The following is a 16,297-nucleotide window of genomic DNA, read 5'->3' as shown; positions in this document are numbered from 1 at the left end:
CGCATTCTATTGAAACTGCAGAAATTTGATTTAATTTTTCAACACTGTCCAGGCAGAGAAAATTTTGTAGCCGACACAATTAGTAGATACCCACCTGAGGTATTGCTTGAGCCCGAAACACATTATGTTCATTTTTTAACCAAAACGCAGGATGCCGATATTAATCTAGACTTTATTCGAGAAAATCAAATAACGGATGAATTATGTAAGAACCTGTTAAAGCAATATGAAAACAACCGTAATCTGGACAGAGTAACAATGTACTGTGGGTTAATTTATATTAAACCTTTGCGTATTCAGAAATGGCTCTTAGTGATACCGCAGAGTTGTATACCCCAAATTATCAGTGTTGTCCATTCTACCGGTCACTTTGGAGTTCAAAAGTGTTATCGCTTTTGTCGAGCTATATTTTATTGGAAGAATCAAAAAACCACGATTAAAAACTTTATACGAAATTGCATAGAATGTGCCGAAACAAAGTTTACAAACCGTGCTATAGCTAAGCAGGAATATCATATTCAAGCCACCGTACCCCATGAGACTCTGGGGGTGGATCTTATTGGAAAATTGCCACCCAGTCAGGGATATTATTATATTTTATCTCTAACAGATATTTATTCTCGTTTCGTTAGTTTCCTTCCACTGAAAAAGGCTCATACTAAGGAAATAATCACAGTATTAGAGAGACGATACTTTCATCTATTGCCTTACCCACAGGAATTCTTATCTGATAAAGGACCACAGTTCCAATCTAAGTTATGGCAGGACTTTTGTAACAAATATAAAATTAAACATAAGAAAACTTCCAGTTATTCCCCGCAGGCTAACGGCGTTACAGAACGTAGCCATAAAGAACTCAATAGATTAGTTAGATTATGGTGTCATGAGGATCAAACCACTTGGCACAAGTACTTAGTTAAAATTCAGGACCTTCTGAACAATTCATACTGTTCCAGTATTTTCTGTACGCCTGCGGAACACTTTCTTAGTTATTCTGCCGTTGATAGCTATAGGAAAGTGTTCCCATGGCCCAAAGAGTTAGATTCCATAGATAACCGTTTCCGATACGCTGAAGTAGAGGTAAAATTAAGAAGTCATGCTAAACAGTCGTCAAACGCTATAAATCTGCAAGAAGGGCAATTAGTGATGTTGAAACTGCATAACTTATCCTCACTTATAAAGCATGAGTCAGCAAAATGGATGAAAGTCTATACCGGCCCGTTTTTAGCAGTTAAATTATTGAAAAATTGCGCTGTATTACACAATCTAAAAGGTGAAAGTATCGGAACTCACAATTTCCAGAATCTTAAGCTTTTCAACTGTACCGAGGACAAAAAACGGGAACTTCTATCTCAATACCCAAAGTGAATGTTACACTGTCTCATTTGAGTGCATGAGTGTATGAGTGAGTAGTTAGTTTATTGGTATTAATACATGTTAATTCTATTCAACAAAATTTTGTTATTCAAACAAAATTTTTTTTTAACGACGCCGGGGAACTGTAATATGCCATTACAGTCTAATGAGATTATGTTTTTAATAGGAGGGTGCCCGAAATTTTTTGCACCCACTGTACTTGATGTTTAACAAAAAATTTCTGGCTGTTCATATAATTCGTAATTTTATTTGTTATTCTATTTCAAATTAACATGGAAAAACTGTAAAAAATTCATTGGGAATGATAGTTTTGGGAATCAATATCTTTATTTATATTTTAAATTAGTTATAAGTCTTGCATATGTATATGTAAATGGATTATTACAATTCTTACGGTGTCAGTGCTATCCGAAAATATAGATCCACTATTGGACGGAACTTTCCAGATCAAATAACCAATCTAAAATTCGACAGAATTTTCAGGACCACCCTTCACCTCTCTTTTAGATACCTAGGTCCTTCTAAAAAACTAGTTTAATCCAGATTCTACCAAATTTTATTCGTTTCAAAGCCCAACCGCCAAAATGCTTAGTTTTGATTGGCTGATAAACCCACGCTATGATATTAGGGCGCAATTATTCCATTCCATGCCTGAAAATTTGTTGACGACAGCCGACCCGGATCTTCCAGCATATAAAAGGAGAAATTAACTAGAAAAGTTGCATTAAGAAGGTAAAACTAATATAATAATTGAATAAATACCGTCCAGGAAGCTATGGAGCCATAATTTGCCAATTTTTATAGTAAAAAACCGGACTGTAGAGCAGAAATAGGAAGTCAACTCGGTAACGCCATGTTTTGCTGATATAATTAGTGGTGGACAGGTTCTGTGAAGTGCATCAGTTTGCTAGTTGTTCTTAGAAAGAAAAAATCTATAAACAGTTTCGGAAGAGTAGTGTTTCTCCCTTAAAATATTCTCATCCTGAAAATTACTCCTTTTAGAGTTACGTTAGGCCTGCCCCACTGCCGTTTGTGTTCGTGTATGTAGTAAATGTGATTTCTTTTGTACTTATTTAGTAATAACATGGCGGTATTTAATTTCTTTGTAGTTAGGATAGTGATCACAATGCACGTGTGAATTATCAGTAAGGGCTCCTATCTGACTCCCAAATTGGGAGTACGGCTTCCAGCGGGATGAGTTAAACATTTAGTTTGTTTCCGGGTTCCTGCCCCTTCAGGGCAGGGGTCCTATTGTTAGCTAATACTTCGATACGTCCCCTCGGGGGCGTTGATTAAACACTTAAGAATGTGATTCAGTGAAACAAGGGACAGTTGGCCCTGTCCCTTTCTTTCCTTTTCCTTTCGAGCCGATTTAAAATGGTAGAATATGAATGTTTTCTGTGTGTATTTATCAGTACAACATGTATTAATGGTAGTGATAATTGGTGTGTATTGGCATGATGTGTCTTGTAGTTTAAGTAGTATGTGTATATTTGTAATGTAGTATCAGTGGTAGTGGTAGTTAAGTGATGAAAGAGTGTGTGATATAAGTAAATGTGGACAGTGTAGTATTTACTATGCGATAAATTTTTATTACTCCGTCATTAAGTGAACGTAATATAGTATAATAATTCCGTGTACAAGGTCACATTCCGTTGTTCAAGGGTTGATTATATCGTCGCTAGCCCTAGTGTCAAAAGTCAGTACTAACCGCCATTCTTCCGTCGAGGTGCTTAGTGATTTAGTTTTCATGAAATTGACCTTTCTTTCCGAAATAAAACCTAGAAGGTATAATTCACAGCCCATATGAATGTACAGTTAGGTCAAGTGACCCAAAATTAATATATTCTGAAAGTTTCAACATTCTGCATAGTCTAGAAATCGAGATATTTAAGTAAATAAACAATACGTAAATTTTAAACAGAAGTCGGGCGATATGATGCTAGTTCTTCGCTTTGGAATTATATTAGATGTTCATTTTTCTTCGTGGCTGCAGAAGTCAATTGTTGCTGCAGAAATTTCGTAAACATTAAATATTATCGCGGATAATTCTAGTTTCAGTGAACATACGTAGGATTTTTTTTTCGTTCTTAATAAAGCTACCAGGTATTACATAGTATTGTGTGTGGGATGAAAGAGTCTTGGGTTCAAGTGAGGTTGTCGTGCGGTGATCGGAGCGGGAAATGTTTGTAGTGATTATAGATTTTAAAGTATTATGATGAAATGTGTAAATAGGCTGGGCGTAGATAGAGGAAACAGGGTGTTTGTAGAATATAGCGTCGTGGCAAATGAATATTAATGTGAATATGAATATTAATAAGTATATGAATATTGTAGTAAATGAATATAGAATATAGGACACCCATATAGTTAAATATATAGTAGCCCAGTGAATACTTCGCCGCGTGTTGATATATAGATATTGAATAGATACGTGTAACTACAAACATCTCAGGTTCTGACCCCTGCACCATAATATCACGCGGACCGGAGGGCGATATATAGTCGGACTATGGTAATACTTTGTAGTTTAATGTGTTATAGTAATAATCAACCATAGTAATACCATCTGATAGAAGGGGTAGCATCATATAATCGCAGACTAGACATATTGAATAATAAATTATGAAAAGACAGTAGTAGTTATACAACAGGGCTGTAGTGAATTATATTTTCTGGTCGGTTTTTTAAAATAGAATATCCTGCTCCGTGAGATTTTTTTTCCCCACGTTACCTACTCGGGCTAGCTTACAATGTTCATGGAGGCGACAGCTCTGACTGGGTACAGAATCAAAACAATTAGTTATTGAAATTTATTTTCGCGTACCCGGATGTCGACCCCTAGTCCCTTTAAGTATTTTCATTTCTTTTCTTAGTTTAATTAGACGAGGGAAATTAACGACATCCCAGACTGTGGCGTGTCTGCGCAGGGTAGCTATCGGTGAAGTTTGGCAATAGAAATCACCGATCCAAAATTCAGTTTATTTAATTTTTTTTTATTTCGGCAAATCATTAGTTAGGGATATCTTAGATAATACTTCTATTCTAGTTTCATTACTGTCCTCGAACCTTCTTAGTTTTTCTAAGGGGTCGAATATTTTTTTTTTACTTAGAGATTTCAAAATTGGGGACGCAGTTACCTGGTCCCTTTCCCCCTCTCCTTTTATCCTGCTGGTCTGGGCCGGATACGGGGATCGGATTTCAATCTTACAAGCCAACTCTTGTGGGATTGGGATCTGATGGACACAGAACTTGCATCCTTGGCAGCAGGGCGCCCCTTGAGTCTACGTATTTGAGTAGACCACCCTTTTTGGCATATTAAGAATATTTTGGCTATGGATTTTGTTGAGAGCGAAATTCGACTTCTAACTTTGTAGCGTTAGTTATTTCTCACTTAAGTCTTTGGCGCCCCTATTCTTAGTCTTCCTTCTTCTCTATCTCTCTCTCTGTCTTCATTTCTTCAAGTTTTTTTTTAATTTTTTTTTCAACCTTCCCCCCCCCCGAGATTTTGAACTTGTTACTTACGATTTATTTAACGTACAACTCTGATCTGAAATTACCAGCTGAGACGTTGCAAGACACGATTCATAGATAAAGTAGATAATGATTGGGTCCTCCATCACATTTTGACCTATCGCTGAAATGAACAAAGACTTAGTATTTGACGACACTTCGATTACGTTCTTTCACCGTCGTTCCTCTTAAGTTTTTTTTAATCCGTTGGTCACTTTCCTTTCTGTTTTGGTTTTCAATTACTTTGTAGTTAACCTGGGCCCAGAAATTGTATTTTGATTTACCTAGTTATATCTAGAAATGCTCTGTGTTACGTGCCTGCCTCACAAAGTTTTTTTTTTCTTTTCCTTCATGATTTAAACACAAATTGATTATATAAAAGTTAAAAATTTATAGACGCGCGGTATCAGATAAAATTTAATTTGTTTCCAAATGTAATGTTGGAAGTCATTTGTTTTCTTGGACAATGTTGCAACCTTGTAAAATTTTATTGTTGGGGATGATTAATTTAAATGTGTGCGCATTTATTATAAATATATATATATATAGAGAGAGAGAAATAAATACTTTGAAATGTATGTGTAATTAGTATGTGAATATGATGTTAAAGTAAAAGTATGATATTAAATGTATTATGAATATATGTAAGAGCGCTCGTGTCTGTCCCCCTAGACGTGTATTGGTTGCTATAGTTTACCAGAAGTCTTCCGACGAATTTAAGAACGTAGATTTTGTTAAGAATACCGCCGTGCACTTAAGTAATTTTCCTTTTCCTCTGAATCAATGTAAGTGATAACCTCTGTACTTATATAATGGCATGCATTGAAAAAATATCGGCAGGTCTAAACGTAACCCACATCATAACAAATATTATCCCTGAACAATTAACCTAAAACCATTGTGGAAAGTGCACCTTGAATCCTTCTCACCTACATGTGTATCCTATGACTTGACCAGTTTTTTTTTTATCCTCAATTTGAACCATCATACTCCGTACACCTGTGGAAGATCATTTTTTTTAATCCGAACCATGTATAAACATATACGAAAGTGATCCTAATGAAAGGTCTCGTGAAGTGTCCCAGTGTTGGATAAATAACTTGAAATTATTCGATTAATAAATTTGGGAATAGACCGTCTAAGAGGAGAAACTTCCTCTAGTGAAAGTTATTTTCTCGAAATCCCTAGATGGGTATAGACGTAGCAGTGTGCGATTGCAGATATAAACTGTTACCAGTTACAAACCAAATATAGACGACGAATGGTTTTGTAAACCAATAGATATATATATATACATATAGAGATATATATAAATGACCACAAACTAAGTTAAATGGAGCGAAACGTTTTGGACACTACGACTAGTGCGTGAGTGGTGATTTGGACGCTCAAAATTATTAATATTTTAATATCTCGACGTGAGGTAGAGACTCATATAAGTTCTAATACACCAAAAAGTTTTTTTTTTCTTTCCTCTTTGTCCAATTTTTTTTTAAGTGAAATAAGTTTTTTTCTTTTGCGTATGTCGCAAATCATCATTTTGCTTTAGCATGCCTAAGATATGATACGTGTAATTATTTTTTTCCTTTCTTTTTCATTTGTCAATATGATTGAATATATAAAAAAATTACTAAAATATAATACTATGTACTCTATTAATATATAACCAAGAACTTTTGCTTTTAATATTTTCTTCATAATTATATGTTTGCCTTTCTTTTTTCACTATGAATGTAATAAACTATTTGTACCCTTGTAGTTAGTTGGTTTCCTTTAACCATATATACACTGTCCTGAGTGAGTGAGCGTGTGAATGCATGATAGATTTAATATAAGTAATTTTAGTGATATCATTTGTCATATTAACATCTGTAATATATGTGTCATGTTTTAATATATGTGTTAAGGTAAATAACCTAGGTCATGAAGGACCGTCACTAATGGTTTAAATCGGCTCGAGGAGTGAAGCAAAAATAGCAGGATAAGCCTAAATACGACATCTTTCTTCCAGGAAGTTGAGACTTCGATTGATACGACACATAAATTTATATTGAGTTTATAAGTTTGATTTTTTTTTTCTCTTGGCTAATTCATATGTGTGGTCGATCCTAGAGGACAGAGTTCAGATGCTGGATAGTTATCAGTCACCGGTCGGAATAACTTTACAAAGAATTAAATTTCACTTTTCTCATTTCCAAGTCTAGGTCTGGGCAACCCCATGATCGTGGTGCCTGGAGCTAGGTCTGGGTGGTATGAGGGAACATGTGTCTATTCCGAAGCATTCCAAAATTGATTAGTTGTTAATAACATTTAGAATGATTCATCTTTCAACGACTTTCCCGACCTTTTACTATATTTCCGGAATTATCCAGTAATCTGTTTCTCATTAAAATACCCTATCTCTTTTCTTTCTTCTTTACCTACCTCCTTCTTTTACCCTTCTACTTTCTTCTCTTTCTTTCCTATTTCTAAATGAAAGAAAACGGAGTCATGATTGAGAGTAGTCGCTATTGGCACGGTCAATAACTTGTTTCGATGAGTTTTCTTCGGGAGTCCGATATGGAATAATTAACAATAACAAAAGGTTTATTGGAAGTTACTCTATTGGAAAATAATCTGGATTTCAATCAGTAAGTGATCTTTCGTAATCGTCCTCGTTAAAGAAAATTAATTTTAGCGACTCCTCTACAACTATTACATTGCGCCTTATCTTCGGTTACTACTATATATATATTTTTTTTTAACGTATTCTTTCATGTCTACACCTTTATACACACTTATTTACTCAACAAGATGTCTACGTATACTTATTTACTCAACAAGATGTCTACGTACATACACACACTTATTTACTCCGTTGCTATATCAACAACAACTCTCTTTTTAGTTAACGATTACAAAATAATCTCTCGAAATCTCTATGTGTCTTTCTTTTCTTTATACATAATACTGCTCAAATAATTCGCCTCTGATCCCTTTCTATAAGCTGGCACAGATTGCTAATATTATATACAACGTTATCGTTGTACTAACGTTAGCTTGTTGACGGCTAGTTGAATAGAAGTTATAAACTAGTGAACTATCAAAGGTAACATACCGTCAGCTTGTTGACAGTTAGTTGATGTTATAAACTAGTGAACTGGTCAAAGATAACCTAACGTCAGCTTGTTGACAGTTGAACAGAAGTTATAAACTAGTGAACTGGTCAAAGATAGCGTAGCGTCAGCTTGTTGACAGTTAGTTGAACAGAAGTTATAAACTAGTGAAATGGTCAAAGATAACATTATTGGCGGTAATTTCACTGCTGCTGGCACGAAAAGTTTTAGCAATAGAACCAAATTAATAGAAATGCTAATATTGGTTGCATATTTACTGCAAGCTTTAGTCCGCTGCTTGGAGAAAGAGTCTGTATGCAGATCAGAAAAAAACATTGCTCGATTGGGTTTTAGTCTTCCTTTCATTAATTTCGTGCATCACTGATTGCAAACATTTCATTATACCGTGGTAAGAAAGTCTATGCATAAGGAAAACAATGCAGTCAAAGCATGTATGCGTATCCTTTCGTCATGGCATTTTCACAGAGTGAATGCAGATTTAAATGGAATATACGATGCTTAAGGCTTCACATACAGATTTAAATGCAGTCAAGGACGGAGTTTCTACCATTCCTTCATGTGATTTTTCCATGTTTGCCTCAGTGAATGTCTAGCAACACCTGGAAATATAACATTGCTGTTTTGTGATTTTCCCATTATACTTGAGTTTTGACATGACCGGTAATGGTGTCGCTCCATTATTACTGTTATTAACTATGAGGTCATATCTTTAATAAGTTATGACGTCATCATTTTTATCTGGAAAAGTAAGGAGAAAATATACGTAGAACGGACAAGAACAATTAATATTTTCAATAATGTCGAAAAGTCATTCTTACGAAAGTTCCTAAAAATCACTTGAACTTACGTACTTTTCACCCGTGATTCTTTTAGTGTAGGGACAGGTTATAACCATAATGGAGATCAATATTGAAACTATCCAATATTAATTCAAGGCTACATGAGGCGTCAATCTATGGTTTAACGTGGAATGGGAATCACATGATATCATACCGGGAATCAAACTAGGATCTCCCGCCGAAGGCGCGTTATGGTAACCATATAACCGTGAGAGATTTCTTTAAAAATATCAAACTTCATAATAATGGTATTTGTGCATTAAGAATCTATGAATGTAAGGTGATCTCAAGTTACCTAGTTTAAAAAATTGACTCTACGGCTCGGGAGCAAACGCCATTTAACTTGTGATGGGATTATTATATTTAGATGTATGTAACAATAGAAAGCAGGTCTTACCTTCAGCTAAATAAGGCCTCAAACTAGTTAAAGAGTCTTTGACACATTCATTTAAATCAGGATCTTGACGATGGCATAATCTTAAATAAGAAGCTGGAACGATAAATGTTTCTTATTATTATTCATGCTGTAAATTGCACATATATACTTAAAACCCTAGATTTTATGTAAAATTCACTAAATGTAACCATTGTTTGTACACTTACACGTTTTGATCTCATGTTTTATCTATTGGATTGGGCGTTACGAAGAAGATTAACAACTAATCATGAAAAAAGAGGAAAGGAAAGAGAGGGCAAACATACTGGTGAATATAGGAGACTGTATGGAGTATACCCGCCTAATATTTTTTATGATTCAGCGTACTCACTCATACTCATATGATTACTCATCTTAAATTTACTGGGAAGAAAAGGCGTATACGAGGGTTAACATACGCCACATTAAAAAAAAAATGATCTAGCGTATACCCACCAAATCTAGAATTGAATTCCTGAAAGAGAAAAGAAAATGAAAGACCATAAACTGACAAAATGAGCACGATTAAAGTACAGTCAGCGACAAAAGTTCTTTCCGCTTGATGAAATTAGTTTCGTAATTAACTTCAGAATGTAAGGACAATTTGAGTACAGTTTTCAGTAAATTAAGGTGGATCACCACCAGGAAGTCAGTACATATTTTAGCTCATTCCCTTAACCACTGCACAATGAAACGTTACATATTATGAATATTGTACTATAAGATAAAGTTATGTTTCAGCTACAACACAAGACACTGATTCATTTGGTTGTGCCTTCTGATATCGAAAAAGGGACCAAATAAAAGAAAATATTTGACTCGTTTTACAACGAGCACACAAGATGGCACTTGCTGTTAGATCTTACTAGAAGTGCTCAATTTTATGAAATGTTCATTTGTATGTGTAAAGTGTTTTAAAGTAATGATCTTATTACGAAATAGATATATTGCTTGACCGTTTTTCGTGTTATATTGCACATTTTATTTAAATATTAATTTACATTTAATGAAATAAATTTTGAGAAGAAACTTGCGCAGAACGCCATAATGCATTGTTGCCAAATTTGTACGTTTAATTCCTGGATTCTAGCGTTGCAGTTCGAGAAGCAGAACTTAGCTGTGAATTGCCGTAAGGGTCGAAAACTAATTTCTCCAGTAAGTATCCAAGCAGAATTCCATCATTACTTCTTTTATTATCTGGCACCAGTAAGCACTCGATGCTACCTGGCAACGCGGCATTATTCAGGCAGCGTTTAGCATAGCACCCAGAACACCTAGTGGTCCACCTTAACGTTCCAGCCATACCACCGTTCTACGTTCCAGCCCTACCAGCGTTATTTCCAAACTAAGTTTTACCAAACGGAATGAATTTTTGTCGCTGACTGTACAATAAAATTTGTAGTTCCTTCACTTTACATTGAATGTAAGAAATCGAATATGTTCTGCTGTTCCTAAGTTCAAATCGTTTAGGAAGATTACTTAAATATAAATGTTACTTACATCATATTAATTAGACGCTACATAAGAAAATCATATTAGAAACGCAAGCATGGATACAACTTCTGCTATATTTTGCCTTTCAATTTTGTATGTTGTATGCTTGTATGGTCAATTTTTAAAACTGAATGACAGAAGTTGAAAAATATAAGAGAAAATCTCTATGACATTAAGTATCCCTCATCCGGAAGATTAGGCGGAATATGCTTCTGAATTTCTTTCTCGTCTATATCTACGATATTGATAATGAGATAAATTGCCACTAGGACTATAGGCGAATGAGGAATAGGCCAAACAGAAATTCCTGTTTCGCCTACATCTACGGTGAAACGGAAATAATGGTATAAATGGCTACTATAATTGTAGGAGAAATAAGAAAACAATTAACTTCTGTTTTGCCTACACCTAATATGAGATAAATATAATTATATAAATTGCCATGATAATTGTAGGCGAAATAGGAATTTCTGATTGGCCAACATCTAACAAGGGATGCTATCCAACTCCTCGACGAGTATCGCATTGAAAATTGCCCAAGTGAATGTCGAAAGATAGAAACATGGTTACTCCTACGATTCGCAACGTTCCGCATTCTAGAGCAGGAATTATAATAATATTTTCCCATAGCCCCGGAAAGTTATGTACTCTGATCATACATGCCTTGGATAGAATATGAATCTGATACACTGGAACTTGTTTTCTCACGAAGATAAATGATGATGAGAACAGTCGGTGGTGATTGTGATCCCTGGTACGTCATTTATGCGAATTGATCTCAAATTGAACACGATATGCGATCGTAAGTTCAAAACGAACACGTTTACTCGGTGGTGAAAAGGGACACGCTGAAAGCACAACGCAAAAATGGCTTTATATTATTATTATTATTATTATTATTATTATTATTATTATTATTATTAGTAGTAGTAGTAGTAGTAGTAGTAGTAGTAGTAGTAGTAGTAGTAGTAGTAGTAATAGTAGTAGTAGTAGTAGTAGTAATTTGATTAGTATTATTAATATTAGTAGTATGTTAAGTAATAACAATAATAATATATAATATGAAGAAAACAAATATATTGTTGGACCAATGTATTGTTGAATAGGTAAAACAAAAATTTGTTTCGAATACATTATATAAATGGCCACCATAGCTGTAGATGAAATGACTAGATAGTGAGAAATTTTTATTTTGCTTACATCTGAAATGAGATAATGATGTAAATTGCCACCAGATCTGTGGGCGAAAGGTGGATCACTATGTGTTCCCAGTGCTATGTTAAACGTTGCTTAAATATTGTGGCGTTGCCAGATACTGTCGAGTGTTTACTGATGCCAGATAATAGAGGAAGTAATCATGAAATTCTGCTTCGATACTTACTAGAGAAATTAGTTTTTGACCCTTACCGCAATTCCGCTTCTCGAACTGCAACGCTAGAATCCAGGAATTTTCTTAATGTGACTACTACAGTAAACGTACAAATTTGGCAACAACGTATTATGGCGTTCTGCGCAAGTTTCGTCTCAAAATCTATTTTCTTAAATGTAAATTAATATTTAAATAAAATATGAAACGTGACACGAAAAACGGTCAAACAATATATCTATTTCATAATAAGATCGTTACTTTAAAATACTTTACACATACAAATAAACATTTCGTAAAACTGAGCACCTCTAGTAAGATCTTACAGCAAGTGACATCTTGTGTGCTCATTGTAAAACGAATCAAATATTTTCTTTTATTTGTTACATTTTTCGATATCAGCAGACACCAAATGAATCGGTGTCTTGTGCTGTAGCTGAAACATTACTCTATCTTATAGTACGTTATATATAATATGTAACGTTTCATTGTGCAGTATTTAAGGCAATGAGCTAAACTATGTACTGCCTTCCGGGTGGTGATCCACCTTAACAAAGAGAAATTTCTATTTGGCCTACATCAATGATAAGGTTGAGAAAATGATATGATTTACCACTAGAGCATTTGCGAAATAGGAATGAATTATTCTTTATATTATTAACTAACATTTACTCATTATTTTCCGTTTCAATAGCTAATCTTTTGAATGCTTACTTAAAATATATGTACTTTATATCTTTTAAAAATTCATAGTATACAATTTTTGCATTCCTTACAGTACAATTTTCCATTGCAAATTTTAACAGAGTCCTTAATTTTTTATACAAGGACGCACGTGATAAGCTTGTCTTCTAGTGAAAAATATTTTTTCAGTTTGTTTGTTCGCTCCCCGCTCACCTCTCGTATCTTCAGTGGCTAATTACGTTAACGGCTAGTTAACACTGTGAATTCTCAAGCTTTCTAGTGTAATAAGCTGGAGACTTGTTTTGCCTTACTGGTTGGTATTTAAGGTTGTTTTATTGTTTTTATAGGAATAATTAAATAGAACGAAGTAAAGAAATCTAAAATCAAACATGTTTTGTTTTAACCTTGATAGCTTTCGTGTTTAGTTTTTTCTTAAATCAAGAATACCATTATCTCTTCTTTTTCTCTAGAATATTCTTTAATTAAAATGGATATCAAGTTGTACTTCTGATTCACATAGGTTTCAAGGTTAGTAAGATTGACTAGTACTGTATAAAGCTACTGACTAATGAGAGAATGAATTTACAGCATGTTTCAAGAGGTTAAAATTGAGAAACGTATTTTGAACTTCTAGATAAACATCTGTAACTATATTTCAGAAAAGTGGTTCAGAAAACGGGTTTGCAACACATTTTATTTTTATTTAAGTTTACTAACACATTTTTAATACACCAAAACACTTTGTATTCATTTTGGATTATTAACATACAAGTAATGAAATTCAGTTTTACGTCCTATGTTTTAAAGGACATTCTAAAGGAGACATTGTGCGCTAGTGCTCTGCTATGCCACGCTTAATTGCATGCATGGAGAGCATGCCCGCGACCGTTCGGTCTATTTAATGGACGGGTTCCGCCTACAATGCACCCCGCCCGTAGTTGCTCAATATACGCTATATTGCACGTGCACGAAGTGCACCGTCAAGATTTGTCCCCTAACCTTGACACCTAAGTGTGTCACCCCCATTCACTGAGGGAGTGGGATACGCCCACTGCGCGGCCAGACCGAAGTCCTGAGTGCCTTCCAGTAGACCTACTGGTTGAGGCAGACTGCTAGCGAGTCAGTCCTACCATGCTCTGCAGGCATGGCGCCCGAGCGTTAAGGCAAGCTCACCTCCTGCCTGTGTTCACCGTTACCCAGATTCCTGGGATTGGTTCCCACAAGCTACCGAATCCCACGGTATGACCACAGCCCGGCAGAGTCCAACCCAATCCGGGGCCCCAGGCAATGCCCGAGGGGGCTTGTTCAATCCCGGCCCTGCCTACCTCTAACGTTCAACTGGCAACCGCCTTGTCATGTAGAGGTACCACGCACACGTCGAGATACTCCCGTATCTCATCCCGGACCCAATGGTACGTGTTAAGTCACCATTTGAGTTTGGTGCCGGCCCATGTCCCACGGAGCTTCCTCCCTTTAGCAGGATCAGAACCGTTACCCAGATTCCTGGGATTGGTCCCTCCCCCACCTCCGGTTGGTCCTTCCGCAGGCTGGAATCCAACACTCCCCCCCGGTAGGGTCGTCCAAACAATACGGGACTCCCTCTAGTTACGGTAGAGGTACACCGTACATTACCAGACCCAATGGCTGATGTAGACTGTCTACCTTTAAAGACAATGGCCATTTAGGAGCGGCGGCTCCCCTGGTAGGGTCGTGTGTCCGCCCACTTCCTCAGCACTTCTGAGGTACAAGTATGCGTTAGGATATCAGATATCCCATCCCGGACCCAAGGGAACGCATAGCACTCCCTATGAGAGCAGCTACAACTCTCCCGGTAGGGCACCGGATCCGCCCACACTCTTGGACACACCAGCTACCCACTCTTTTTAAGCGTGTTGGGGTACCACGCAGCCTTATCTCCCGGACCCAAGGGCACGGCCTAGTTGCCCATTTCGGGGGATACCCGAAGGCTCACCCCCGCCGGTAGGTACGGCAGCAAGCTGCCTACCCCACTGAAAACGTGATGGGGTCACACGTACTCTCCCAGATCCAATGGCACGAGCTAGTCGCCCATTTCAGAGGATGCCGAAGCTACCTCTGCCGGTAGGTTGTTGTCCTGCCTTTAAACCAGCACATAAGACAGTGTCCGACCCTGTTACACGACACTCGAGATGAAGGCTTGTTCCCAAGCCCCACTCGAACCGATCTCCCCCGCTGGCACACTGTGGCTACAATGCACGCCACAGGATCAAAGCCAGCGGGGGTCCCTTCCCCTTTCTCAGCACGGGCTTGGGACCGGCCACGCCGACCATTCTAAAGGAGACAGTGATGATAAGAAATGAATGCAATGGTCGAATGAATAAAGTGGGAGGAAACAGGGAGAACCCCGATAAAACCCACGAACGCAGTGTTTGTCCACCACAATATCCACTTTACATGAGCTGGGATGGAACCAAGGATACCAAGCACCAGAGGTGAATGCTCTACTTCTGAGCCACCACACAAATGAGTTTCGAATGCATTTTATATTTATTCAGGTTTACTAGCATACGAGTAATGAGTATCCAATATAATTTACATTTATTTAGGTTTACTGACACACGAGTAATGAGTTTTCAATATGTTTTGCACTTATTTAAGTTTACTAACACACGAGTAATGAGTTTTCAATACATTTTACATTTATTTAGGTTTACTAACACATAGTAATGAGTTTCCAATATATTTTACATTTATTCAAGTTTATTAACACACGAGTAATGAGTTTCCAATACATTTTACATTTATTTAGGTTTACTAACACATGAGTAATGAGTTTCCAATACATTTTACATTTATTTAGGTTTACTAACACACGAGTGATAAGTTTTCAATATATTTTGCATTTATTTAGGATTATTAATAAACAAGTAGTGAGTTTACTCATTCCGAAAAATCGTTCCTTTTGTTCATCTTAATTGTAACAAAACTCTCTGAAATTAACGTTTAATTAACTCGATAAATTACTTTCTTCTTATTTCATATTCTAATTGCCAATTAATGATCTTTAAGGCGAAAATTTGACTCAAAGTCCAAACCCGAATTTGATGGCCAGCAACTCGGGAACCAAAGGTTTGGACAAGATTTCAAATACTTAATAAGCAAGTAAAAGTCTATCTTCATGCCAAGTTTGCTCTAGATTTAATGAATTCTCTAGATGACCTATGATATAGTCTTAATATGGGGCCTGGGTCACGGTTCCTTAGCATAGATGGCCATTTTCCATTGGGCTCGCTCGCGCTCGCGCTCACTTCTCTCAACTGAGCTCGCACTCACTCGCGCTCGCGCTCACCCGTCTCAGCTGGGCTCGCGCTCACTCGCGCTCGCGCTCACTTCTCCTAACTGGGCTCGCACTCACTCGGGCTCGCGCTCATCTCTTTGGACTGGGCTCGCGCTCACTCGCGCTCGCGCTCACTTCTCCTAACTGGGCTCGCACTCACTCGGGCTCGCGCTCATC

The 16,297-nt window shown here is 36.7% G+C and overlaps 1 protein-coding gene across 1 annotated transcript in view; it reads right to left on the bottom strand.

Moving 5' to 3' along the window:
• The window catches only part of LOC145693526 (protein takeout-like), a 212,333-nt gene that overhangs the window by 59,002 nt on the left and 137,034 nt on the right, over window positions 1–16,297 (bottom strand). The window contains exon 2 of the mRNA XM_081769596.1: window positions 9,243–9,335. Within this exon, the coding sequence (XP_081625722.1) occupies window positions 9,243–9,335 (93 nt within the window). The remainder of the gene's footprint in view (window positions 1–9,242; window positions 9,336–16,297) is intronic.

Source organism: Thermobia domestica, chromosome 8, assembly GCF_964235325.1.
Source record: "Thermobia domestica chromosome 8, izTheDome1.hap1.1, whole genome shotgun sequence".
NCBI classification, from domain to species: Eukaryota; Metazoa; Arthropoda; class Insecta; order Zygentoma; family Lepismatidae; genus Thermobia; species Thermobia domestica.
This window is presented reverse-complemented; position numbering and strand designations above follow the sequence as displayed.